General features: G+C 55.5%; 1 protein-coding gene across 1 annotated transcript in view; it reads right to left on the bottom strand.

The window, feature by feature from the left end:
* Positions 1-25,842, bottom strand: part of Galnt2 (polypeptide N-acetylgalactosaminyltransferase 2) — a 95,432-nt gene extending 69,590 nt beyond the window's left edge. Inside the window, exon 1 of the mRNA XM_005320383.3 lies at positions 25,631-25,842. Within this exon, the coding sequence (XP_005320440.1) occupies positions 25,631-25,747 (117 nt within the window). The 5' untranslated portion in view covers positions 25,748-25,842. The remainder of the gene's footprint in view (positions 1-25,630) is intronic.
* Positions 25,843-26,391: the final 549 nt, after the last annotated feature.

Here is a 26,391-nt window from a genome sequence, read left to right as displayed (position 1 = left end):
CCCCATTAGCCTAAGGCTGTCTTGCCATCTGTGGACCCAGAAATCCTGTTATTTTATCTGTAAATATTTTTGTGTGTATCTCTTAACCTGTAGTACCATAAATCATACTTAAAAAGCAATAAATGAGGGCTCTAATGTTGTGAAATATTGTTCAAATTTTTTATTTTAGTTTTTTCACATTGTCCTCAAACTTGGGATCCTGCTGCCTTAGACTCCTGAGTTGTTGGGATAGCAGATGTGACACTGTGTCCACTGGTCCTCTAGATGATGATGACTGTCCCTCTACATGCGTCTGCTGTTCACCTATCCCTAGGTGCAAGGCCAAGCTGTCACGCAGCTGCCACCAGCCTCATGCCAGGAACCGTGCCGACTTTCCAGGTCTGTTGCTTGATCCTCAGAGTGACCCTGGGAGGTGAGACCTTCAGTTTAGATCTTGAAACATTGGAGGGCCAAGGCTAGAGTGGCAAGGCCAGTACCATGTCACTACGCAGGGTCACTACACTAGGCCCTCAGGCTCTGGCAAAAGAGACTGGCTCACCGTGACTCGGATGCTGCAAGTGACACTGAAGGGACCATGGCTATGCTGCCCAGACTTGGGACAGCCCACACGGCCCCCGACAGAAGCCCCCCAGCAGGAGAGCGACCCATAGCAGGCCATCAGGCAGCACTAAGGAGACAGTTGTTCCTGAGGTACAAAGTCACAGCAACCCTAACTGACTGCCACCATGAGGACCAGGCCTGAACGGCCACCAGTAAACATAGCAGGTTCTGGGCTATGCTGCAGGAAAAGCCAGCCCTGTGGAGACAATCACAGGCCAGCGGCAGAAAGGATGAGGCGGGTGGGCCAGTGGGGACAGGCAGAGTCTGAAGGCTTCCCACAGTGAGCCTGGCCCCTACCCACAGTAAGGAGTAGGGCAGGACCCAGCCTAGCACATTCATGCAGCCCCGGACACACATCAAATGCACCTAGCGTGAACTACAACCTCTGCATGACAGCATGATCTGGGACAGGAGGTCACCTGCAAGCAGGGTCCTCCAGCTGTCCCCTGGGCTCTCAGGGCCCAGGATTCTGGGGGTTGCAGGTCCATGTGGTGACAAGAAGAGCAACTTGCACTCACGGTGCCAGCACAGGCACCAGGCACAGCCTCAGGGGCACCCCACATGGCCCACCTGTCACTTCTCTTCCCAAACAAGACTGAGGCTCAGCTGCAAGGGTGCCCACTAGAGAGGTACCCAGCTGGAAGCCAGGCAGGTCAGACTCCCACGTCCAGCCACCAAGCAGGAGGACCACTGTCTGCAGAGGAAGGCTGTGAGGAGCCAGCCCCCACCAACCTCCCCATAGCCCCACTGCAGCCAAGGGTTCAGATCAGCGACACCGCCTACCTGGCTGCAGGGCCTGTCAGACTGTGCAGAGGGGCCCAAGCTGTGGACAAAAATATGAAGCAAGAGGTCTGTCTACGCCCAGAGAGAATCCAAGGAGTCCGCTCCCTGCCAAGTGTGAAGTATAGTAAAGAGCAGGAGGAGCCAGAGAGGGCAGGGGCCTGGGCAAAGCAAGTGGGCGTGATGCCCATCCTGAAAAGCTGCACCTTCAAACACCCACCTTCGCCAATTCACTAAAGAAAGAGGACTGCCCTCGCCTCACAGATGGCCAAGGTAGAGAATAAGCAGTGAACACCTAGCCAGGAAGGTCATGGGGTCTGCAGCAGTGGAGCAGGGCAGAGAAGCGTCTCGGCTCTGCACAGGCAGGCTGCACACAGCACTGCACCCTGGCCTCTCCCCTGGAGACATCCTTCTCACTCCACTACCAAGACACACCTGTCTCATCACTCCACAGGGTCTGTGCTCCTGGTGGCAGCCGCCTCCTCCTCTGCGCTTCCAGGACCAGCACGCCATCTATGGCACACTCAGCCACACCTTTCAGTATTCCTCTGTCGGCACCTGCACATACCATGGGGACTTAGACCTGCCATGGCCACATGGGTGCAGGCAGGCCCAGACCCTAAGTAGAGAAAGGCCAGGCCCTCCACTCACACGACCTCCAAAGGAAGCTCACCTGTCACCATACCCCAGAGGGAACCAACTCCTATAGGGTTTGTGTGTAGCTACAGGAAGGCTTGTAGATGGCATTAAAAAAAAAAAAGAAAAGAAAAAGCCCACAATTATCATCATGTCCAAGTGCAGTTAGCCTCAATCAGAGAGCACGCTGGGGCAGGTTCAGATGGCCTACTGGAGGTGAGGTGCCTCTGATCCCTGCTCCACTCATCACTCCAGAGCTGCTCCTGCCTGGCCAGCAGCAACTCCTCACAGCCACACACAAAACTGCATAGAGCTAACTCGTGGGAGAAGACCCCCACCCACAGCGCCGCTGCAGCCACTCTGCAGCTGCCCATGTCTGTCCACAGTCAACCAGGCAGGTGATTGGTTTTTCTCCCCAGTCTGAGTCTGAAGATGGAAACCAGCTCAAGGTCACCTTTCCTAGGGATTAAAGGGACGCTACAGGAAGGGAAGGCAGGATGCTGAAGCTCATGGCCAATTTCCCTGGATGGGAAGCCGGGCACTGTCCCCACTGTGCTGGGGTGCCTGGGGATGGAAAGGCACAAAGGTCCTCTGATGTGCAAGGTAAGACCCAGAGTGTGACTGAGATCTACAAGGAGACTCCATCCAGCCTCTGCAATCCAAGGAGTGATTACCAAATCAAAGAAGGACGCAGTTGGCTCCCCTCTGCAAACAGTTCCTCCTAAGGTTTTCCTGGGCAGCCTTGCAAAGCAGGAAGAGGAGGCACCGGCCTCCAGGTGCAGCCCGATGAGATGGTGAAGCCTGTTCCACAGCGCTGCTCTAAACAGTCTCAGGAAATCACCACCTCCTACTATCACTGCCACAACAGGGAAAAACGTCACTCCTCCCAGGCCAGGAGAGTGAGGCCACCTTTTCCAAGCTATCTTCTGAGGATACCCGACTCATCCTCTGGCCCAATCACTCACTGCCCCTAAGCAGCTGCACTGTCCACCACCAATGTTGTCACTCCCCAGAGTCTGTGCCCTTCAACAACCATGAAAGCCCAATTCCCTCTGATGAATTGCCATGCCAAGGCCACACCTGTCCCAGTAGGCCTGTGTAGCCCCTGGAGGTGTAGGCTCGATGTCCATCTACCTTAGCAAACAATGGTCCTTCAAGGACTCCGAGATGGAACCCTGAGGAGCGAGCCTTCCATTGAGAGCTCTCCCAGGAAATAAGCCCAGTGCTAAGGCTGGGAGGCAAAACATTTCCAATACACAGCTTCACTCCTGAGGCTTAACAGCTGCATTTGTTGGAAGCTGCAGCTGTTTTGGGCAGGCACTTCCTGGGCTGCTCCTCTCCAGCCTGGGAATCCTGGGCAGCCAGGTGGCGCTGGAGACCCCACAGTAAGCATGTCCACCTGCTCTCAGGGACTTCATCCAGCATCCTCTTTCCCACCTTCAGAAGGAAGATTCAGCCTGTGTTTCAAGGAAATAGTGCTTCTTTTGAGTCTTCTCAGTCCCTAAAGCCCACTGGCCCAAGATCAGTTCCTCTGATGGACAGTCTGTCTGCATCACCTGCAGAGGAGTTTCACAATCCTGCTCGCCCCAACTTTAGGAGTGAGCACAACACAGGTGTGTGCATGAGCATGCCTCCCACACTCCCTACAAAGGCACACATGTCTGCACACGCGTGTGCACTGGCGTGAACATAAATGCGTGCACATGCACACACACAAGCTCTGGATGGACGCCCTGCATTTCCAGTATGCTGCTCTAACCTGAGGTCTCTGTGACTCATGGATTCTCTTGATGCCTGCTCTTCTGCAGCATCAGCTGAAAGACACCCATACCTCCAGGACTGCCGAGAGGATGGAGCGCCACCCTGATGTCCTCATGTCCATAGGGCCAGGTTTGTGGCCAGTGCAGTCACCCATGGCCTTTATACCCATTTGAGAAATCCCTAAACATGCCTTCAAATTCAGAAAACAGTATTTGGGCAAGTTCCCTGGAGTCACAGAAAATTAACATCGCCATAGGACCTGGTCCTTCATCACTCACTCACTGGACAATCTATTGACTCCGGTTTCATGCTGCACATGGCGAGGAACTGGTAATGCAGTGTGGAGGGGCCAGGACGGTGGTGGACAGGGTGCCAGTAACCAAGTACTCTCCTGGGCAGACCTGACCCTAGGCCCCAGGATATCCCACAGGCTGTCATGGGAAGAGGCTGACCCTTCCTGAGGGCTCCAGGCTCAAAGGGCCCTGAACCCTCTGGGTTCAGTAGACTGTTGCAGAGAGGGACACTGCCCATGTCAGCCCCTAACATGACTGACAGCATGCCTGGCAGGCATCACCACGTGGAAGATACCCCTCTAGGAACTGAAGTGATCACAGCTGATGCAAAATGGACCTTCTCAGGCAAAACACTGAGAGGCCAAATCCCCGCAGGACTCTTAGGAACCAACCTAGATGTGTGGAGGGCTTCCCGGAGTGGAGGTCTGCAGGCAGAGCAGCAGGGCTGTGGATGCCAGGGCCTGGGGAAGCACTTCACCAGCAAATGAAGGTCTCAAGACACTGCAGCACAGCATGTGCCAGACTCTGCTGACCCCAGTGTGCTCCTGCCATCCCATGCCTTCATGTCAGGGTCTGGAGTCCCAGACCATGAAGGAAGAAGCAGAGTGGCTCATGTCCTTGAGTGGCTACGGGCAAGATGGTGGCCCTTGAGGAAGCAGGCCTGTGCAGGCAGACGAGGCACTTTAGCCAGCAGATACATGGGCAGGGGCTGGAGCCCCAGGGAGGAGCAGGAGCTACAGGAGCTGAAGGCCTCTGCTCAGAAGGTGAAAGCCATGGCCACACTAGGCTGCTGGCGCTCCAGTCTCCTCCTCTCAGGGACTCAAGAGCGGGAGCACCTCTACCAGACACGGTCTGGCCTGCTTGAGTCTGTTGGCCCATCAGGTCCACCTCAGGTAAACCACCTCGTGACCAGCACACATCTTGGTGAACCCCAGACATACTGTCAGGCCTTAGCAAGTATACCCTGGGAACAGACAGACAAACCTACATGCTGCGACTCAGGAGCATGTGGCCTAAAAATAATGTTGTCCCTCAAGATGGACCTCTCACTTCACAAGAGAGCCCAAGGAGGAGGAGGAAGTGTCCAAGGCAGCAGAGTCCATGGCTCCCCTCCTCCACCCAGGCCAGGGAATCTGGCGGCCCCAGGCCAGGCTTTGACCAAAGAGCTACACACAGCCCTATCTAGCGTAATTCTGGCCAAGAAGAGTAAGGATAACGAATCTGAAGCTTCTAGAATCAAGTCCTGCCAAGTCGCTACTGGAGAACTTACCATCTGGTATGAACACTCAGAACTAACTGGCTGTCGGGCTCCGACTAGAGCACTTGCACTCCTTCCAGAGTGTGCTCCTACACGTTGACTCTTTTGGCTGCTGAAACCGAAGCAGAACCAGCTGTGGCCTGGCAGAGGATAACCTGAAGACTCTGTAGCTGGAAGGGGGACAGGGCAGGTCCTACAGCGCTCCACCACGAGAGGGCACCCTCTTCTCCCAGGATGTGGAGGACAAGGTGCGAAGCTTTGTTTTAATGTTAAAATGTAAGGAAGAACAGTGCAAGACCCAAGCACTTGCTCTGGGCGAGGACCAAACACGACGCCATCCATGCACAAGACACAGAGCAGCTCAGCCTCAGGAGGAGGAGCACTCAGGCCCCTGCCATGCACAGATCCTGAGGACCAGCACCAGGGACCTGTGTGACTCCAGGTACACAAGCTGAGCACGACAGCAGAGTAGAAGCCTCTGGGGCCACGGGGAGTCACTGTCGGGACAGCCAGCCTGGAGGAGGAGAGGGTTTTGGAGTAGGTAAACGGATGCTCTACAGACACACACTCAACGCTCAGACTGCACACTTAGGCACAGTTAAGAAGACAGATTCTATGTTCCCCATGTTGGGCCACAACTTGGGGATGTTTCTACAGCTAGCTCCCCTTCAGCTTCAGGGACCAAAATGAGTTAATACATACAAATGTATTTTACATAAAGGAGAATGAACATTTGTGAATGCCACCACATAACCAGATTGCACACAAAAGAACAGAGGGAAGCCACCAGTTGCTAATCTCAGGGCGGCAAGAGAGGTTCTCCTGTGCACAGCACAGTGGCTCAATGGCTAGACCACAGCTATCCCTAGGGGTTGGCCCATGGCCTGCCCAGGCCCTCCAGGCCCTGGCCTGGAACTCTGCAAACAAGCTCCTTTCTCTCCCACCCACCTGCGTCCCCATGAGCTCAGAGACTGCTCACTCCAGGAGCCATTCCTGTGTGCTGGTGTGCTAGCTGGGCGGGTTAACCTCCCACAAATTAAGCCTAAAAAGAAAGTGTGACCCGCAGGTTGCAGGTCTCGGGTCCTCTGGTTGTATGAAAGTCAACCACATCAAACCACTGAACTTGTCCTGCCTTTGAAGAGAGATGGATGGAAAGACATCAAGGAGATCCAACGAGGACAGCAGTTCCCACCGGCATCCAGCTGCCAAGGCTGGGGGGATGGGAAACCCAAAGTGATCATAAACGAGGAACCAGCCGGACCAACCGAAAAGGAACCCCTCCAGAAAGACAGAGCCCTAGAGGTGCTGGCAGGGGTGCTGAAGACACAGCAGCCACAGGCAGAGGTAGCCTCTGCTGCTTCCCTCAGGACCCATGCACATCCAGGTCACCCAGGCGAGGGACAGACACGCACCTGGGTCTCCAGCTCAGTGCTAGAGTCTTCTTAGAAGGGAAAAGTTCCTCTCAGGGCTCAACCAATCTGGCAGGTACTAGAAAGACAGCCCTGGGTTTCAGCCTTCTTAGAACCAAAAGCCCCAGGCAAGGCTGGCTGGCCAGTTCGGGGGGAGGACTTGTGGCCCATTCCTGCAGACAGATGGCCAGGCAAGCTGCTCGCCTTATAGTCTGGCCCACAGCACTGGCCACGAAACCACGAGTCTCAAGTCTTAAGCTCTCTCCACTAGGGACCCTCAAGGCCACACCATGGAGAACACAAGTGTCTGGCCCTGAGGCCCTGGTCTTTTGCATGTGGCCTCTCCCTCCTCCATGCTGCCTCCAGGGACCTTCACAGGGCTTCCTTCTCCAGAACAGCCTAGACACCCCACAGCAGAGCAGCTGGGCTCCAGGAGGAAGCAGGGATGCCAGGCTGGAGGCCCCCAGGCCACATCTACATCAGCTGTTTAGCCCAGACTCACAGGTGGGGACAGCAAGGAGTAATTCAGGACATTGGGGTCACCACCCTCCAGGTCCCTCGACTCATGCAAGGCGCTGACTCCAAGGTGGTGTGCAGAGAAAGCAGCAGCGGTGGGTCTGGCCCCACTCACCACTCTGCTGTGGCCTGAGGCAGTTTCTTCAGCTGTAAATGGGGTTACTAAGCATGCCTCCTAGGGGCTTTAATAGGGTTCACACATTCAAAGGGCCACAGGAAGTCCCCCTAAGCCCAGAAAGGACAGAGGCACAGACCCATGGTGGGCGACCACTGCCCAATTCCGTGCCAGTTCTCACTCACCTAGTGTGTGAAGGATACTAGTCTCTGGGCTCCCTGACCCCTGATGGCAGTCAGTCCAGCTCAACCGACATGGTAAGGGACGGGTAGCAACAGTGTGAGGCTGTGTTCTCCGCCGGGCAGAAGGGCCAGCCTGCACTGCCAGGGGCAGCCAAGGCCATGAGCTCCCTGCACCATAGCCCCCCAGCTCTACTCCTGATCCCGCTATGCACAAGGAGTCGCAAGCACTCCTGACATGGCAGGTGAAGACCAGAAAGTGCATCCCGTCTGTGGAGGGGGTGGCACTGGCCCAGCAGACCTGCCATGAGGTCAGAGCTCACCCCCACCACCCCCATCTGCAGTGCCTGCCTCCCAGGGCTGTCCATCCCACTGTTCTTCCTTAAACCTCTGCTGCAATAGGCCTTCCAACGCCAGCCACCCAGGTTTGTCAGGCAAGCACACACATCCAAGTGCAGAGTCACCAAACGTCATTGCCCTTACCTTATAACCCCCAACCTTGAGACTGAGACACAGGCGGCAGCTTTCCCGAGTTCACAGGCTGGCAGAGTCCAGGGCAGGTTCACAGCCCTCGCCAAGTCCTGCCATCCAGCCCTGTTCTGCAGCACAAGGAGTGCTAGCCCAGAGCCTCTGTGCCCCACCCCATGCAGGGTACGCACTGTATAAGTTCCAGGCAGAGGTTCGAACAGATGCCCTGTGCTGCCCGCTCAGCTGAGGTCATCCACCGTGCAGCCACCACTGTGTTCCGTGACCTCTGAGTTGGCACCAACAGCCTCTAATCATCTTGGAGGCTGTGACAATCTCTTCTCAGAAAATGAGAACCGTGGTGACCAATATGCCCCTTCCTGCTGCTACTCCCAGGGCCCCACTGTGCACTCCAGAGGAGCCACCTCAGCCAGCGTCGGCTGACATGTGGAAGCAAGTGGGCCTGGACCCCATGGGTTCCTGAGACATGTGGGTGGCTCTTGCACAGGGGAAAGCCCTGAGCAGGGTCAGCCAGGAGATGCTGACCTCCTCCGCTCTGCTTCCCCATCCTGTCCTCTGCCTAACCCCACTGATGTGGCCCCACACTGCCAAGCTTTCATCCGTGGAACTTGGTTCACACTAGGCTGCTTTTTCTAGTGAGCTGTGAGCAGCCTCTGAGAAATGCAGCTCAAACACAACACCATCCACAGAGGCGTCCCAGAGTCTCCCCAAGCAGGGACAGGAGAGGCCAGAAACCTTACCCTCTAAAAACAGCCAAAGAATCAACAGAACCAACAGCAGTAGCCATGTGCAGGGCCTCCTGAGGAAGGACTCAACCTTGCTGACACCTTAGGGACGGAGCTGATGAGATCATCCCAGAGGGAAACCAGCTGGCCCTGGCAGGCGCCTGAGCACACCCCACAGGCACCAGGGAACAAGAGCCAATTAACCATAAGGCTGTTTTGCTAACCACGGACTGAGGGCTCCAGCAAGACCCCTGGGACACAAAGCTCCCACGCTTTCCAAGGAGGGGCTATAACGTGCGTGGTTACCTAGTAGCCTCGGTAGCTGGGTAAGACTTTGGGGAGCAGCAGCTGCAGCAGGCGACTCCCTGTAAACTAGGGAACAAAAGGAGGAGGCTGGACTTACAGTGCCTCTATAGTCCAGGCCGTGCCCCGAGGTGGGCACTGCTGGGCTGGTGCTGGCACCTCCAAGGCCATGGGAGGCCAATAGAGGACCAACCCTTCATCCAGAGAGGAGGCGCTGCTTCTACACGCACAAACTCCCCAGGCTACAGAACTGCCATAGAGCCTCCAGACAGACAGAAGGACATAACCTACAGAAAAGTCAGCTGAGGACATACACCAGCAGACAGCCCCTTGGGCACGTTCTCACCCCATCAGACTTCCAGTCTCAGACACCAACATGCAAACCCCAGTCCTGGCTGACAACCCAAGGAGAAGTGATAGCTGAGTTTCCAAGCCTATTCAACTAAGACCCCAAACACGGGTCTATGTCTCCAGGCTCAGCCTGAGGCAGTGAGATGTCACCTGGCTTGACTGCACGTCTGGTCACACGTGGCAGACACACTGGAGAGAGAGCAGGTCTTCTGAGCCCCCACTAACTCTGCCAGCATGCCACTCATAGCAGGGAAGAGGGACAGGGACACAGAATTTCATCTCCTACCTCCTAAGTTCTGGCCTGTTCCCAGCCAAGGGGCATCCTGGGCCAAGAACCTCAGGGCCCTCAGAAGCTCCACATGTACATCCCTGCTCTTCCCACCACCAAGGGTGGCAGGGGTGCAAATGCCAGCTTTGCCACAGCCTCCCTGCAGGCCCACGCTCTGCACATGGCACGGAAGGGAGACCACTCAGCATGGGGACCCCGACGTCAGTGTCCTGGATCACAAGGCGGCTCCCGTTCCTCCACTCAGCAGGCAGGTACCCCTGAGGAGGACCTGGGAGGTATTCAAACCCACACATCCTGACAACAGACCCCAGCATGTGGGACCAAACCCTCCCAGGAAAATCCAGAGAAAAACTGGGAAAACATGATGAGCCATGGCTTCACACTCACAGGGATGGCTGCCGAGAAACTCAGGCAGCACGAGAGCTGGCAAAGAGGTGGGAGCCTGTCTGCTGTGGCAGCCTGTGTGGGGACAGCGGGCGCTCCTCAGGTGGCAGAAACGGGCACCAGGGTCAGCAGCCACTGGCCACAGACCTGAGAATGAAGCACAGCATCCTGATAGGCTCCACACATGTTCAATGTGCTGCTCCCGCCACGCCAGGACACCCATCAGGTGCATTCAGCCTGCAGCGGAGAGTCCCATCACAACACGTCTGCAAGCCACTCAGACACTGTGCTGGGAGACACAAAAGTCAGGGATGCTTCGAGCTCATGTCCCCAAGGGACCCACATGGTGAGTTCAGAAAGATATAAGCCTACAGAAAAGTCAGCTGGAGCCAGATAGCTCCAAGCCGCCCACCTACCTCCCCAGGATGCTCCCTAAGGCATGGGAGCACAAGCACAGTGGGGAGGGAGAAGCACCACTGCTTAATGGCTGCAGATCTGCTAGATAGACCAGTTCACCAAACTCTGGTGAGAATACACAGGACGCTAGAACCTCACACCTACATCAGCAAGCCACAAACTGCTGTTTTTCTCCCACAAAAACTTGTTCAACACAGTTAAAGCACCTCTGGCAAAACCACAGGGAGCAATGATATGGAAACACAGCCGACGGCTGAGAGACCCCACCCTGTCCTGCTCCCATGTGGCAGACAGCATGGCCTTCCTCCACATGGCCTCCGTGTGGCCTCCACATGGCCTCTGCATGGCCTTCGCACGGCTTCCACAGGGCTTCCGCATGGCCTCCGCACGGCCTTCATGGCAAACAATAGGCCTAGGCCTTCCTCATCAGCCAAGTCGTCAGCAGCAAGCCAGCAGAACCTTGCCAAAGACCGTCCACGTTTCCCTGAGTGTAAATGCCAACACTGAGTCTTCCAAAATAGAGATGACCCAAGCTGGAGGTCAAGGAGATGGCCCCACAATCCTGAGCACTGCCACCCAAAGGTGGAACCTCGACAGTGTCTCCCACCAGCCAGCCCCTGCCTGGGTGGTGAGAAGCCTACACGTGGGCCCCGAAGCCTGCCCTGAACTGGGTGGGGTGGGTCCTGGCTTCTGTATCTGCCCAGCGTCCCTAAGGTGGAACCACAGCAGGCTGCAGCAGAAGGCAAAGGGCAGAGATGTGGAAGCAAGGAAACGAACTCAAGAGGAGAGGCAGGTTAGAGGAAGCAGGAAGGGGCTAGAGGCAGCAGGAAGGGGCCGCAGGCTCCCCAGGCCTGAGGGTTAGTTCTAATGCAGCAACTTCACCCTGAACGTATTTCATTTGTGGAACTTGATAATTAGTACTGGGCACTGGATGAGGCAGCTCCTAAAACACGCACACCTGGCATGCCCCAGCAGGCTGCCTGTTCCCTCTGAGGAGTACACTGGTCTGGGCAAGCCGGGCGGACGCTGGGCTAGTGCCTGCTGCATGGAGAAGGGTCAGGAGTCAGCTCTGGCCGGGACCTCCGTCTCCCCTGCAGGCAACTTCCAGGTGAAAGACATCACCCCAGAAGAGAGACCTCACACGCTTACTAGGCACTCTCCCCCTAGGAGTCTGGGCTCAGGGCAGGTGCTCACCTGATCCCATGAATCCTCCCAGCAACTCCACACAGTAACCCCAGATGACCCACATTTAACCAAGGGCACAGCTGAGACCTAGAAGGGTACCTGTCTGGGACACACAGTGAGTGGCAGGGCTGACACCTGAGCCAGGCAGCTCCAGGCTGCCCACCTACCTCCCCAGGGCGCTCCCAAAGGCACAGAGGCAGTCACAGTGCTGAGCAGGAGTGCAGGGGTCTGATGCTTTCACAAGCCATCAGCTGCTCCAAGAGACCTCACCCTGGGGTCAATCTGTACCGACTCTCCACTTTTGCAAAAGGTATGTCCTAAAGGGGTGTACCCAAGAAGTGACGAAGAGCAAGAAGGAAAGTGCTCCTTTCACAGCCGGGCCCACAAGAACCCCAGTAACAGGAAGTCCTAGTCTCCGACACTGGGTTGGTCCTGCTACAGTAAATCCTCCCCACGGGGCCTGCCTCTGCCCAGACTCCAGCATCTCCACCGCACACCTCCTTGCCCTGCCAGCTGGCCACAGCATGAACACTGAGCCAGCCCCAAAATCCAGTGTGCCACCCACCCTCCCCATACACCCTCTCCCCAGGGCTCATGCAGCTGTTCTCCCACAAATTCCCTGGGCCACTAAAGATAAGACTATATTGGTTCCTCCTCCAGAGTCCTAAGACCATCAAAGCCCAATTCAAGTCCCACTCAGAAGCTTCAGCACATCCTTGCACCTCAACATGTGGGCCAGCTGCAACACCTCTGCAGACTGCTGACACTACACTGCTCCCTCTGCAAGCAGGTCCAGTTCCCTCAAGGCAATGATGCAGGGTGACCCCAGTGGACTCCAAGTATGCCTCAAACTTGGAGGCATTCCACAAATATAGCCCACCTCTGCCCTATAGGTCTAAGCCAGAAGTCAACAATGTTTCAATAGAGCTCTCTAAACAATGAGCTGAGACTGTAGCACTGAAATAACCAGAGAGAACTCCAACAGTCCCCTGGAGCAACAAAGGAATGACCCTCAGGCCCAACCCTGTACCCAGTGCACCCCTTGAAGGCAGCCCCACAGGTGTGCATCCAGACTATGGTTCCGTGGAGAGAATTGGCCAGAGAAGGCTCTATGGAACACTCAGAAAACGGCTGCCGGGAGGGGACCACCTGAACAGCCTGGAGCCTGGGCCTGGCCCCACCCAGCCCAGCAACCCTGGGCAATCCCTGCTGCTCAGGGGAAGAGGGGCTTCAGAGACTCAGCATATAGAAGCCAAGGTCAAGAACAGTCACCAGCACCCCACAGGGAGGTCCTGGGCAGGCCCCACTGTGCGGAACCCAATGGCAAGGTGGGCACCCCGCAGCACCCATTCCCAGTTCACTCCAGCCAAGCCACAGTTAATCCACAAGCCTACTCTGCCCTGCAGTGCCCAGGAATGTCCACTGGGCTCTGACCCATTAGAGGACCTTAGAAGGAAACCACATGGCCCTCCAGACATACACCTCTAAACTTCTGCTCCAACAAGGAGGGGGCCTTCCCAGGTCCAGGGTGATTCTAGGCAGGTGGAGGGCAGACAGGGGACAGGGAAGAGGTTGCCCTCCTGGGGCCTCTGCACCTGACTTACATCCTCAGCCCAGAAACACACCTGCTCTGTGCGCCTCCCCCAGGCCAGGGGAGCCTGGCTCAGCTGGCCCAAGGCCTCCAGGAAGGGAACCTGAGCACGTGAGCACACAAGTAAAAGGGGCCCTCAACTCCACTCACTGCCTCACACAGGCCCTCCTCAAGCAGGTCCTGGAGCTGCCAAAATGACAGAGGGCCTAGGAACGGCCAGGCCCTGCCTGGAAGCAACACGCTTCCTCAGAACATTTGCCATCACAGGCCGGGTGGCGAATCTGTGAGTCTCCAGCAGTTGTAAGCTATCTTAATTGGCGGTATCAGAAACCACTCCAACACCTGGCTGGCCCACAGACCTTGTCCTCGGCCCACGCAGGGGGGTCTGTGCACATGTTACCACTGACCTGTTTTCAACTTCTCACCAACAGTTTCCAAAGTAAGCCAGAAACTGAACAACTGAAACTAAAAGAACATTTACCAATAAAAACCTGGGGAGAGTTTCAAATAACACACCATGTTCAGATAACAGCTCAAGAGGATGAAAAAAAACAATTACCAATTAGTTTAAAAATCAATTACAGCCAGGTGTGGTGGCCACACCTGCAATCCCCGCAGATTCAGGGGGCTAAGGCAGGAGGATCTCAAGTTCAAAGCCAGCGTCTGTAATGGTGAGGTGCTAGCAGCTAAATGAGACCTTGTCTCTAATAAAATACAAAATAGGGCTGAGGATGTGGCTCAGTGGTCAAGTGCCTTCAAGTTCAATCCCCAGTGCCAAAATATAAATATAAATCTATATATTAATTTATATATACAAATTACGTAGCCACATATCTAAAAAACCACATCCTGGTATAATTTTCCAAGAAAGCTACAAGCAATGAAGGGGTGCAACTGGGAAATGATTTATAACCCAGCATAGAGTGGGAAGCGGCTCCAGATAGGGTCTTCTGGGCCACATAGCTGCCCAGGACCCTGACCAGCCTCCCAACTCTGGGCTGTTTCCTCACCTGCAGGAGGAGTGAGGGCTTCAAGAGTCCCTTCCCCAGCTCCTTCCCAAACAACCCCCTTGCATGGGATGGGAGAGGACAAAAGGGGACTGGCGGCTGCTCCACAGGGCTTGAGGCCTGCAGGGTGCATCAGCCCCCATCACACAACTGTCAACACCAAGGACCTAGTGTGCATGCAGGGCCTCCCTGAGCCTCTATAGAGGCAGAAAGGTGAAGCACAGCATGAGAGCTTAGCATGCTTGAGGCCAAGGACTCCAGAGAGCCAGAACTCAGCCCGACACCTGGCTCCAGGCCCAGGCTGAGGCCCCTGTACTCCGACTTCTCTGCCAGCTCCAGACCAGAGACACCCAGGCCAGCAGATTACTAGGGGCTCCGTACCTGTTTGCTCTGAGCGCCTGCTATCGGAAACAGGCACAACTGGTTCCAAATCCCTGTGGTGGCCTCAGGGAGCGACCTGACCTAGGACACTAGGCCTTCACCCAAGGCACCAGGACTTGGCAGCCAAGTGGGCATAGTGACGCTATTAAAGAGCTGCATCTATGGATCTCAGGACCTGACCGTTCAGTCTCTGCCCAAAAAGCAGCCCCAGGCCACCTACCTTCAGGGACCAGGCTTTGCTTCCAACAGCTATGGCGCACCTGGCAGCAATTCGGGTGTTTTCCAATGCTGAACAGAAAAACAAGATAACTAGAGACACTGCTTCAGGGCCATCTGGGCACACATGCCACGAGCTCTCCATCACCAGTTAAGGAAGAAAATTCTTTAAAGTAGAACTCAGCAACATCAGGTGAGTCATGTAAGGCACATGGGCCAAGCATATAACCTAACAACTGGGGAGACTGGGGCAGGAGGACCACAAGTTCAAGGTCAGCCTAGGCAACTTAGCAAGGCCCTAAGCACTTAACGAGGCCCTGTCTCTAAATTAACAAACAAACAACAAAAGGCTGGAAATGCAGCATCTCAGTGGTAAAATGCCCCTGGGTTCCATCCCCAGTGCCAAAAAAGAAAAAAAACAACAAAAAAACTAAGATTCAACTCAAGTACAGCACACCTAATTCATGTTTCTCCTGGCAAATGCCTGGTGGCCTGCATTTCTCTTTGATGCAGGCAGACATGCAAACTTCTAAGCCACCAAGCTCGAATGAACGCATGTCCCCTCTGCACAGGGACACTCCCCCAGAGCCCCACCTGCCCATAAGCCTGTCAGTGAGGCTTGGGTGGCCACAGTGACACTCAGGCCTGGAGCTCAGACCACCCACGGACCAGACTACCCCTCCTGGCTCCAGGCTTCTGGCTTCTCCACATCAGCGGTTTCCAGAAGGTTAGGCAGGTGATCACCGGCCTCTAATCAGCACCTTCCAGCCTGGAGCTGCACTCTGCACCACAGGAGGGGAATCTGCGCTCTGCACCTAGATGGTTCAGGGACACGGCCCCCAAGACCAGGACAGCCAGCACTGGTGCTGGCCAAAGCCACTGCCAGGCAGCCTGGACAAACACAACTCTACCCAGCTTTGCTACTGACTGCATCACCTGGGGGGCCTGGCAAGGGAGGTGGGTTGTCTTCCAGAAACTGCACTGTGAAGACAGACCACCCTCTGGGCTCCCTTCCAGGCTTGCAGAGGGGCCTGACAATCATAGCCTCCAGGCGTTGCACGGACAAGGCTCAGGAGCTTCCCTTACAGAAAACACATACCACCAGGTACTGCCAAAGCCTCTCATTGACAATGGAGCGTGGAGCAAGGGCTCCCAGGTAATCCTGCACGTCCTGCTGGGGAACAGAAAGAGAACAGCACATACTTACTAAACTCGTTCCACCTGCACTTCCCAAGGGGCAGTTGGAACAGCAAGCAAAGCCACCTAGGACACAGGAAACCTGGGGTGCCGAAGGACAAGCACCTGACCATCGAGAAGGTATCGTCAGGGTGCCGGGCAGCCACCGCCCAGGAGAGGAGGAGAGCAAGCGTTTCTGGGTGGCAAGCAGTCCCTGAGGTGTCAGGGACCACAGGGCCACCTCACCTCCCCATAGCCTCTAGGGGGGTGATTTACAAAGCGGCGAGTCCTCCCCACAGGAACAATGGAAACCACAAGAAAGGTTTCCCTATAGGGTCCTGCATGTCCTCCAGGTTCCCTAAAGAAAACTTGCCAGAGCTCCAGGAGGTCGAGCAACAGACCTGACACCAGCCCAGCAGCCACGCCCGATGCCCGTGACAACTGAGGCTGCACGCTACCAGGAACATCACCTCTAATATTTTGAGTGAAATTTTCAAAAACACACAAAAAATGAAATAATACAATGAACACCATACCCAGCGGTCAACATCCACAACACATCTGGCTAATCTAATTGTCCCAAAATTTCCCCCAGGTAGGCTACCACTGTGTCCACAAACTGGATTTTACTCTCCAAAAGATACGGATGTATAAAAATTCTAATTCCAAAGCCGCTGCCCCTAGACACACACAGCCAGGCCTGGACTCCAGTGTTGCTGCCCCTGGACACTCCACAGCCAGGCAGCAGCTCGACCCCAGAGTTGCTGCCACTGGATGCACTGCAGCCAGGCTGGACTTTATCTGCTCCCCGGTCATTACCCAACCCACCCTCTGTTTTTCACACAGTGGGTTCATCTTAATGACTGTGACCCTCTGAAAGAAGGGAGGACTCTACTGGTCCACAAGACCTGTGGGTACTGGGCTGTGCCCACACGGTTTCTCAGTGGGCAGGTGCTCGCCAGCTGCTCTCAGAAATGAAAAGCAGAAGTGTTTCTGTCTGTGTGCTAGGAGCAGGAGTGGACGGAGGCAGAGGTGCAGTCAGACAGGGCCCAGCTTCCTCCATCAGAACACACAGCAGCCAAGTTCTCCTGAGGGCAAGCAAAAGAAAGGCCATACCTGGGTCATGCCAGATGCCCTCCCCAGCTCAGCACCTGAAGCCAGGACTCCTGTCCCCATGGTGACATCTGGAAATACCGTGGACCAAGAAGCGGTCAAGTCACATCATCACCAGCTCAAACCTCAAAACTGGCGAAGAACATGTTGACATCTTAGAAGAAAACCCAGGACCAGTGTTCCTAGGAGCCACATCAGGGTGGGGCAGAGATGGACAGGAGGCTGGAGTCCAGCAAAGTTCCCCGAAGAGCGAAGGCTGGCCAGCCCTGCACGACTGCCATAAGAGCCTCAGGCCCAGAGCGGGGACACTCAGTGCTTCAGGGGGCTCTCTGGGAAAAGGCCCACATTCTTGGTGGCACAGCAAGGTGACCAACAGAGGTGGCTAGATCCGAGTTTGGGAACACCATTCCCATCCCCTCCTACTCACATTTCTGTGTCCAGATGCATGAGCCATACCTGGGAGACTGGTTTCTAATGAAGTCAGACAGGCTTTTTCAATAAGTGGGAAATAAAAATCTTGGCTGACAGGAAGCTCTGAGACCCTGCTCAGTGGGCAGTTTTTCTCTCCCAGGGCTACATAAGGTAACAGAGTATTTTACAAATAACAGCATCTCAGAGGTGGCGAAAAGGGAACATTCTAGACCAGAGAAACCAGTGGTGACCAAAAAAGGACCAGGGGACGAGCACTGGCACAGGGGACAGACCAAGTGAGAGCGGGGTGAGGCTACCCTGGGAGGTCCCAGAACAACGGGAAGCAGGGAGCAGGAGGCATCCAAGATGGCCACACTGTGCCCTGACACTCACCTGCACTTACTGATAACAGTGCATTTCTGGGCAGCTCCAAAATCAGGCCTTCAATCTGCATCAGCTTCTCAGGCTGCCATAGGGTCATTTAGCTGAGAAAGAGGCCCTTCAAACCAAAGCTGTCCATTTTACAGAGCAGCATCTTGAAGGAGCTGGTCTTGGAGGCAGAGGCAGGGACCCTCCCAGCGCTCCCGGCCACCTCCTCCAGAAGCACACTGCCCCACAAAGCCCATGATGACTCCTGGAACAAGCAGACAGCCTCTGGGAACAGCAGCTGGATACGCCACCGGAGGCCCACTCCCTAAGTAGCCATAGGCAATGAAGTCACATTTCCACTTTATTCTCCACAATACTATAGATCACAGGACCTTGATGTCATTCACACTGCAAAAGCCTCCCCAAAGCTGGGGACACTGGGCAGGGCTGCCTCTGGCTTCCTGATAACATGCATGGGTGACCCCACCCACACCACTCTGGCAACTACGTGGCAGTGGAGAATCTGGGCTGCAGCTCATGAGGCTGATGTGTGGAGTCTGCATATGTGCCCTGTCCTTGCACCCTGAGTCACAACCCAGCTCACCTGGCCCTGTGCAGAGGTCAGCTTAGAATTCAAAAAGCTCAAAATACAGGCCACAAAGGCCTACACAGGTCCAGAAGGGCCATGGCGGGTAGTGAGCAGCCACGTGTGCCAAGAGCCAGCGGAGCAAAAGCAGAAATCCCCACACCATATGGTGGAGGAGACACAACCCTTGGGAACTGGCTCTTTTAGTGAGCACAAGAAGCCAAGGAGGGGCTGGGGTTGTAGCTCAGTGGTGGAGCGCTCCCCTCGCATACATGGGGCACTGACTTCGCTCCTCATCACCACATGAAGCAAAGTAAAGATATTGTGTCCACTTATAACTGAAGAATAAATATTTAAAAAAAAAAAAAAAGAAGCCAAGGAGCAGAGACCCTAGAAAGAGGCTGGGCACAGCTGAGACCAGGACCACCTGTCCATGAACCCACACACGCAGGAACCGGCCCCACTGACACCCAAGCCTCTCGTACTACTCTGTGCCCACTGCACCTAGTGTGTCCACAGGGAAGGTGACCTGGTTGCACTGTTCCCCAACACTCCAAGCACAAGGACCCTGCACCCACTATGCTCCTCTCATATCCTCAGCACCAAGCCATGCCTGCACACAATAGGTCTCAAAGATTCTCAGTAAGAGAGTGAAAGGAATGAAGCCTGTGGTCACCCCAGGCCCTGCCCAGGCACTGGGGCACGCAGATTTGGTGGAGCAAAAGATTAATGAAGGAATTGACACTGCCTTCTGAGCACTGTGGGGGGCTTGGCCCAGGAGGCCTTCAGCAGGCACAGATGCACAGGTGCACCAGGACGGGCACTGCCAAAGCTAGGAAGAAGAAGGGAGGAAGGGCCTGGGAGCCCAAGAGCCCCACCAGCCCTGAGATTGTGGGAAAGTCTCTGCCCTCTCCCCACTCCAGGTCTTCTTCAGCATGAAGGGAGATGCCCGACAGCTGTTCTGAGGAGAGCTCAATGTGTGAAACCCCTAGAATGCACTGCACACAGGAGTGCCAACCAAGTGTGTCTACGTGTCCTCCTGGCAGGGATGCAGCCCAGACCCCCAGTAAACTCCCTGGAAGGCCCAAGCACAAGGCACAGGGAAAAAGGCCACCAACATCCACAACTATAGCCACCTCCACCTCTGGACACATGTACACCTGGAACCGGCAATCATTTCTGCCCCTGGACACATGCACGCCTGGCACCTGTGGCCACTTTGGCCCCTAGACACATGTATGCCTGGTACTGACAGCCACTCTGCCTCTGGACACTGTATGCCTGGCACCGATGGCCACTTCTGCCCCTGGACACATACACACCTGGCACCAGCGGCCACAGCCAGTAGGGAGGGGGCTCTGGCACAATGTGGGCAGAGGCTGGGATGCTGTCCATGTCTTACAACAGAGGGCAGCCCCCTCTCAAAGCACCCTCCAGCCCAACACCAACCATACCATGGTAAGAACCCTGAACCAGGGCGGTCACTGCCCCCTGGTCCCAACCAAAAGGTGCATCCCAGTTTGGACTCTAGAAGCCCAAGGACTCTATCCCATCCTTTTTGACCATTCTGCCTCCCTGAGAGTTAGGGACAGGAAACTGTTGCTTTGGATAGGGCCAGGTCACCAAGAGGAGGGCCTGCTCTACAGAGCACTCCTGGGAGCAGAAGAGGAAGGGGCAGTTCACAAGGGCAGGCAGCCTGCAGGGCCAGGAGTGATCAACCACTGCCCAGCCCCAGGCAGGGCCAGCCTGCATGCACAGGGGCTCCCAGGGCTACCAGCTGGGCACTCTTCCATTGCATGCCCAGGATCGAGGCCCCTGCAGCAGGGTTGGTTTTTCAGATCCGGCCCTGATGAATCACTGCTTGCTGTCTTCGCTTTGGCATGTTAAGAAACCCATCTGTACAAATGACACATGCTTCCCAGGCCCACTGTGGAAGTGGGAAAGTGCAAAGCCAGTGTCTCAGTCACCCTGAGCCACAGGAGGAGGGAGCCAGATAGGCGCAGTGGCTAAAGGGTAGGCCCACAGGAAGGACTGCTCAGCGCCAAGGCCTGGTCTGTATCCTTGGAAGTGGCACATGGTCTACAGAGAGAAAGCGGAAGAGGCTTTCTTTACCAAGTTACACATGGCTGGCACCTGCACACTGAGTTAAACCTGAAGCCACCTGCAAGGCCAGAGGTCAGGAAGTCTTGGCACCGTAGAGAAGAAGAAAGATTGTCCTGGTGAGCCACACCCACATGTGCCGAGGAAATGCCCAGGCCCAGCCCATCCCAGAACCACTCAGGAGCCCAAGACCACCAGCCACCACGCAGGAGGAAGGCAACCCTGAGGCCAAGAGCAGGCCTGTGAGTACAGGCCTCAGCCTGCCATCATCTCGGGCACCAGGGTACAGCAGCCCTCCCTCGTCATGGCAGAAGTCACTCAACTGCTGAAGAGGGAAGGCAGCTTGCTGGGTGGCACATTTACACCCCACAGAAGGACCTCGCGGTCACTGTGTGGCCTGACTGAACGGAGTTTCCATCTGACCTGCGTTTCTCAGATCACCTTGCACACACAGCTCCCCAAACAGGTTTCACCAGGAAGGACCAGAGCCACAGGGGAGTGAGTCTGGCCAAATCCACACGTTCTATGTGCAGGCTGCTGGTCCATCAGGAGCCTCTGGGACCTTTCTCAGAACATCCTGCCACTGCCCACACCTCAGCCAGCAGTTCCCAATGTTGCCCAGGCAGCCTCAGTACCTACCACCTTGCTTCTGGGCAAGCAGAGCAGCAGCCTCACCACTTGATCCCAGAATTGGCACCTTCCCCAAGTGACTCTTGTGCCAGAAGGCCTGAGACCGGCAGCAATGAGGAAGGTACTTACTGCCCACTATTCTGAACACTTCCCGGTCACCTATTCCTATTGCACAGTGCAGAGGAGCCCACCTAGCAGGAGCGGGCTGCAGAGCCTGACAGCAACCTGAAGTCTGAGCAAGCTGACCTCTCTGAGCACCCCCCTTGCTGGAGGGCCCAGAACAGGGCTCAGCATCTCCACAGTCTTTATCAGTCTCGATCTGTTTCCACTGAGCTTGAATGCAGCTCCGAGGGAGCCACAACTCCTCACCTAGGAGCCTTACTCTCCTTAGGAAGTTCATCTTACAGTGCCCTCTGTGGACTGCCCCACAGAGCTTTCCCTGCCATCCTCCCAACTGCAACTCTGTGGAATGGCCTCTGAACTGCAAACTGAGGGGAGGCAGCAGGGAGTGCGTGTCCCCAACATCTACCCACAGGCTCACCAGGGACCTGCAAACACCTGCGAAACTGCGGGCCTCATGTCAGTGCAAACCAAGCACACTTCTGTGCCCACTGTCACTCCCAACAGGAGGGACAGGGCAGGAGCCTGGGAGAGCATGGTCAGCCTCCTACCCAGGACTCACTACTCAGGGAACATCCACCAGTGTCCTACTACAGAAGCAAGCCCAAGGCAAGCTGCACCTGGGCCCACGTTCTTGATGACTGCCCACCAATGGGAACCCTCTGTGATACCACACTGAGTAGAGAGCTGGCCTGGGCTCCACACTGGGTGAGAGCTGGCATCATTAATGGTAGTCAAGGAACCAACCAGATTGGTTCCAGAGACACAGACAAGGGATAAAGAGACCCATTTATACAGATGACTTAGGACCCTGGCTACACCATTTCCAGAGGTTTTGAAGGTTTCCTTTTTCTAGTCTCTTTTTTTAGATATCAGTCATTCAGCACTCACTATTTACCACTCACTATTTAACACACATCATGAATAGCATGCACTCCTCAAAAAAGGCCACAGGATATGAATGCTATCCCTAATGCAAAGTCGAGAAACTGAGGGTCAGACAGCTTCAGTAAATTAGTGAAGGACACTAAGTAGAAAGAGGAAGAAAGTAAGTCTCACTCAGTGACAACAAGTGGGGACTGTGTCCTTTCCCTTCACATGGGTGTCTACTAGCCTCTCAAAAAAGTTGCTGGTTCCCTAAATCAGCCAAGTCAAGAACCAACAAGTCTGAAGCCTCCACAACTTAGCCCTGAATTCCTTTCCCAATTGCACACCTAAAGTTCCTCTAATTAGTACCACACTCCAGTCCCTGGAGGTCCCTCCCCATGCCAGGAACCCCTCCCCCCAACAACACCTGCAAGAGGCTGCTCCAGTCCTCCACCCAGGGACCCCCAGAACAAAGGCTTAGCTCCCACACCAGCTCCCAGGAGGGGTGATTCTGCAGGCCCTGGGCCCCCCAAGGATGGGAGCAAGAGGACAAGGCACATGCCCAGCCCTCTCCCAGCACAGCACATGGTTCTCCCACTGGAAGCCCTGTCCTTTCCACCAAGGCAGCCACACTTCACCCAGAGGCCACTTCATTTAAACAGAAATGCCTTCCTCTCTTCTGCAGCTCTACCCACTGCCAAACAACCCAGGACCCTGGGGAGATTTAACATGATTAAAATTTTAAAGCATTTGAGATGCTCAAAGGAGTGGCCTCATGAGTGCAAATCATAAATGTAGGGGGAAAAGCAAAATATGGGGCAGGGAGGCCACCACAAACATGTGAAATGTTAAGTGAAACTGCACATAGATTGCTTTAACACACATCCTAAGCCTCAGCACAGAGTCCTGAGTTTCACAGCAAGTGCAAGGGGGTCGGTTCTCAGCTCTCACTCCTGCCTGGTTTGTTAAGTCTGCAATCCAAATGAGCTGACTTTCTGGGTTTTCGGAATGCAGAATAATAGTTCTGTGATGAGTTATTTAACAGGCAGGATACGCAGTGAAGAGCCCAGGCCACACTGCTGAAAGAGCAGAAACCCTCGTACATGTCCCACAGACAAGCCCCGAGGTATAATCCTGAAGCCCAGTGCCCCATGAAAAACCTCAGGATGTGGAGAAATTGGATGAATGTGGAATCAGATCCCAGACATGAACAGTAGAAAACAAAGAAAAAATATAAATCCAATTATCTCTTTAAAAAAAAGTACAGTATTTAAATTCTGCTATTACATGCATACGCCACTATCTTATTTATGTCCACAAGCTGAAAAAAACACATATTTCCTTTCATCATGAAGAGACATCCATGTTTAAACCCAGGGAAACAATCCACAGAAGACAGTTCTCCTGTAGGTCAGGAATCCAAGACAGCAGGGTCCTGTCGGGTCTCCAGAAACCAGCTTTGGTCCTCCCTTCTTTATGACAGGGTCCACCCAACTGGGCCAAAGAGTCTTCTGCAATTGCAAAAGCTCTGGCATTTATTTACTTCCTCCCCCTCTGGGGGTAGGCTTTAATTTTCTGGTTGGTAGAACAGCATCCCAAAGCACCCCAATCCACATGTAAGTCACCTCCCTACTCTTCTCCCTGATCTTCATCTGGCCATAAAGATTCCTTGGACTTTCCTCTAAGCTAAAAATCACAGGTGAAGGGTGTGAGGTGAGGGGTGTCTCAAGGCTTGGACAAGAAGGCCCTGCCCACCAGCTACAGCCCCTGGCTAAGGAAGCAGCCCTGGGAAGCTGACCCCACAACCTGCCCTTCTAGTCCCCTGTATTATGGCAGTGGCAAGGCCAAGGGGTCTCACCAGCAGGCCAGGCTATACCACTGGCCAGAGCAGTTCACTGGGAAGCCAAGCTTGTAAAAATCATTCCAGTTTAATACTCTATGGTTTTCAAAGGACCAAACTGCTTCCAAAGCCGCCTGCTCTGGATTCAAGAATCAGCAGAGATTCAGCTTAAAGGCAGGGCTGAGAGCCCAGGTCAGCTCCTGAAAGCCTGACCATCCTTACATGGAGACATCCACCCCATACTGCCCCTATGAATAAAGCTACCCATGAGATTCACCAAGAGCTAAACCAGACACTCCACCTGCCTCAGTCGAGAACTGCAGCTGGGAATGAATGAATGCAAGCTAAAAGGGATGGCTAGAGACCACCAAGTCCTGTGTGAACATGGTGGCTCAGATTTCCCCAGATGTCTGCTCAAGCCACATTAGTCCCCATGGAATGGCTATAAGTTCATTTCCTCACTCTTACCCAGAGGAGTTCCACCTCTATCTTGGGTTCCTGGTGTCACTAATGAGGTTTACAGTATTTTGGAAAAGATAAGATTGCTTTCAAAGCCGGTAGTAAAACTCCAAAAACCCCTCTGACAAGTAGGGCAGCTCAACAGCACAGAGGCTGGCCAGGTACAGGATGGCCTTACGGCTTCTGGCGCTTTGAGTCCTCGGATATCAAAATCCCACTGGCCGCACAGTGGCCCCTGTATTTCCCATAGCTTCATGGCTTGGCCCTTGGCGCTGGCAGAAAACACCCATCCAGATGGACCGGGAGTGGGGCTGGGAAATACAAGTGCAGGAGACCCAATTGCCGCGGGAGGCCAAGGGCTACTCTGCCACGCTAGGCAGAGAGAACCTGGGCCCGCACAGCAGGGTTGTGGAGCCCGCGGAGGCCAGCCTGGGCGGGGCGGTTGCATGTGTGGCTCCGAGTATCTGTGCCCTGCGCGCCAAAGGGCAGATGGGGGCCAGACAAGCGACCACAGCCTGCAGGGTGGCCAGAGGCAGGCGCGAGGGTTTGCCGCCGCCTGTACCAAGGGGCCAAGAAGAAACTTGGACTCCTGACTCCTAGTGTCCACGCCGCGCAGGAAGGGCGGCCTCTCCTTCTGCTCGCTGCGCACCCCTTTGTGCTCCCAGCACCCTCCCCTACACTCCGCGCAGCGCAAGCTGCGCGGGGACAGGACTCCAGTCAGGTGGGCAGGGGTGCAGGGGGTGGGGGGAAATCAGGTGAACAGGGGACTGTGGGGGAAACAAACGGACAGAGGTCGGGATGGTGCATAAGAACAGAGGCCCGGAGAGACCAGGTTAACAGGAGCCAGGTGGGGCACAAAGTGGGCGGGGGCCGGGGGGGGGGGAGAGCCAGGTGGACAGAGGCGGGGAGGGGTGGAGACCAGTTGGACAGAGGCCGGGGAGGGGAACCAGGTGGACAGGGGCCGGGGAGGGGGACCAGGTGGACAGAGGCCAGGGGTGGGGACCAAGCGGACAGGGGCCGAGGGTGGGGACCAGATAGGCAGGGGCCAGGCATCTGCGGGCCTCCGGTGCCACTCACCTTCCTGCCCGCGCCGCCCGCGGCCAGCGCGGAGCCGCCCCCCGAGTACATGTAGTAGGCGATGCCCAGCACCCACAGCAGGGCGAAGCACAGCAGCATCCGCGAGCGCCGCCGCATCCTCCCACTCGGCGCGGCGCCGACTGCAGCCTGGCCGGCAGCGGCGGCGGAGGGCGCGGGCGGGCCGGGGCGGGACCGGGCGCGGGGCGGGACCCGGCGCGAGGGACGCGGGGACGCGGGGACGCGGGCGGGCGGCGCTCGGCGCCCGGCAGGAAGCGCGGCCCGGCGGCGAGGTCAGGGAGCAAAGGGCGACCAATCGGCGCGGGGAGGCGGAGCCGGGGCGGGGCCGTATCTCCGGGGCTGCGGCGCCCCGCCCCCGAGCGCCGCACGGCGTGAATGGCAGGTGGCTGCCGGCGGGGCGGAGCGCGAGGCACGGCCCTGGGCCAGACCTAGCGGTTCGCTTCGGCTTCCGTTCTCAGCTAGCAGCAAAACGCCCTCATCCCCAGTGTCAGGTTCACTTTTTTGTTTAAGAAGAGGTGGGGCGTTAAGGCAGAGCCTGGGAAGGTGGTTTTCAAAGACGCGTTTCTGGGTGGAACCGTCTTAATAGCTAGGAGGTGGTCGTGTTAAGCAAACTTGAAATTGAGAGGAAAAAAGGCAGAATTTCTTAACTCTTTTCTTTTCCATGGTGTTTTTTCTTGAAAGAAGAGCGCAGTCTGCAGGAAGCATCTCCAGACGAGTAAGATACAGCTCTGACCTAACAGCGT

The sequence above is a fragment of the Ictidomys tridecemlineatus genome, chromosome 10 (genome assembly GCF_052094955.1).
Source record: "Ictidomys tridecemlineatus isolate mIctTri1 chromosome 10, mIctTri1.hap1, whole genome shotgun sequence".
NCBI lineage: Eukaryota > Metazoa > Chordata > Mammalia > Rodentia > Sciuridae > Ictidomys > Ictidomys tridecemlineatus.
Note: the sequence above shows the minus strand (reverse complement) of the source record. Positions and strands in the feature narration are given on the sequence as shown.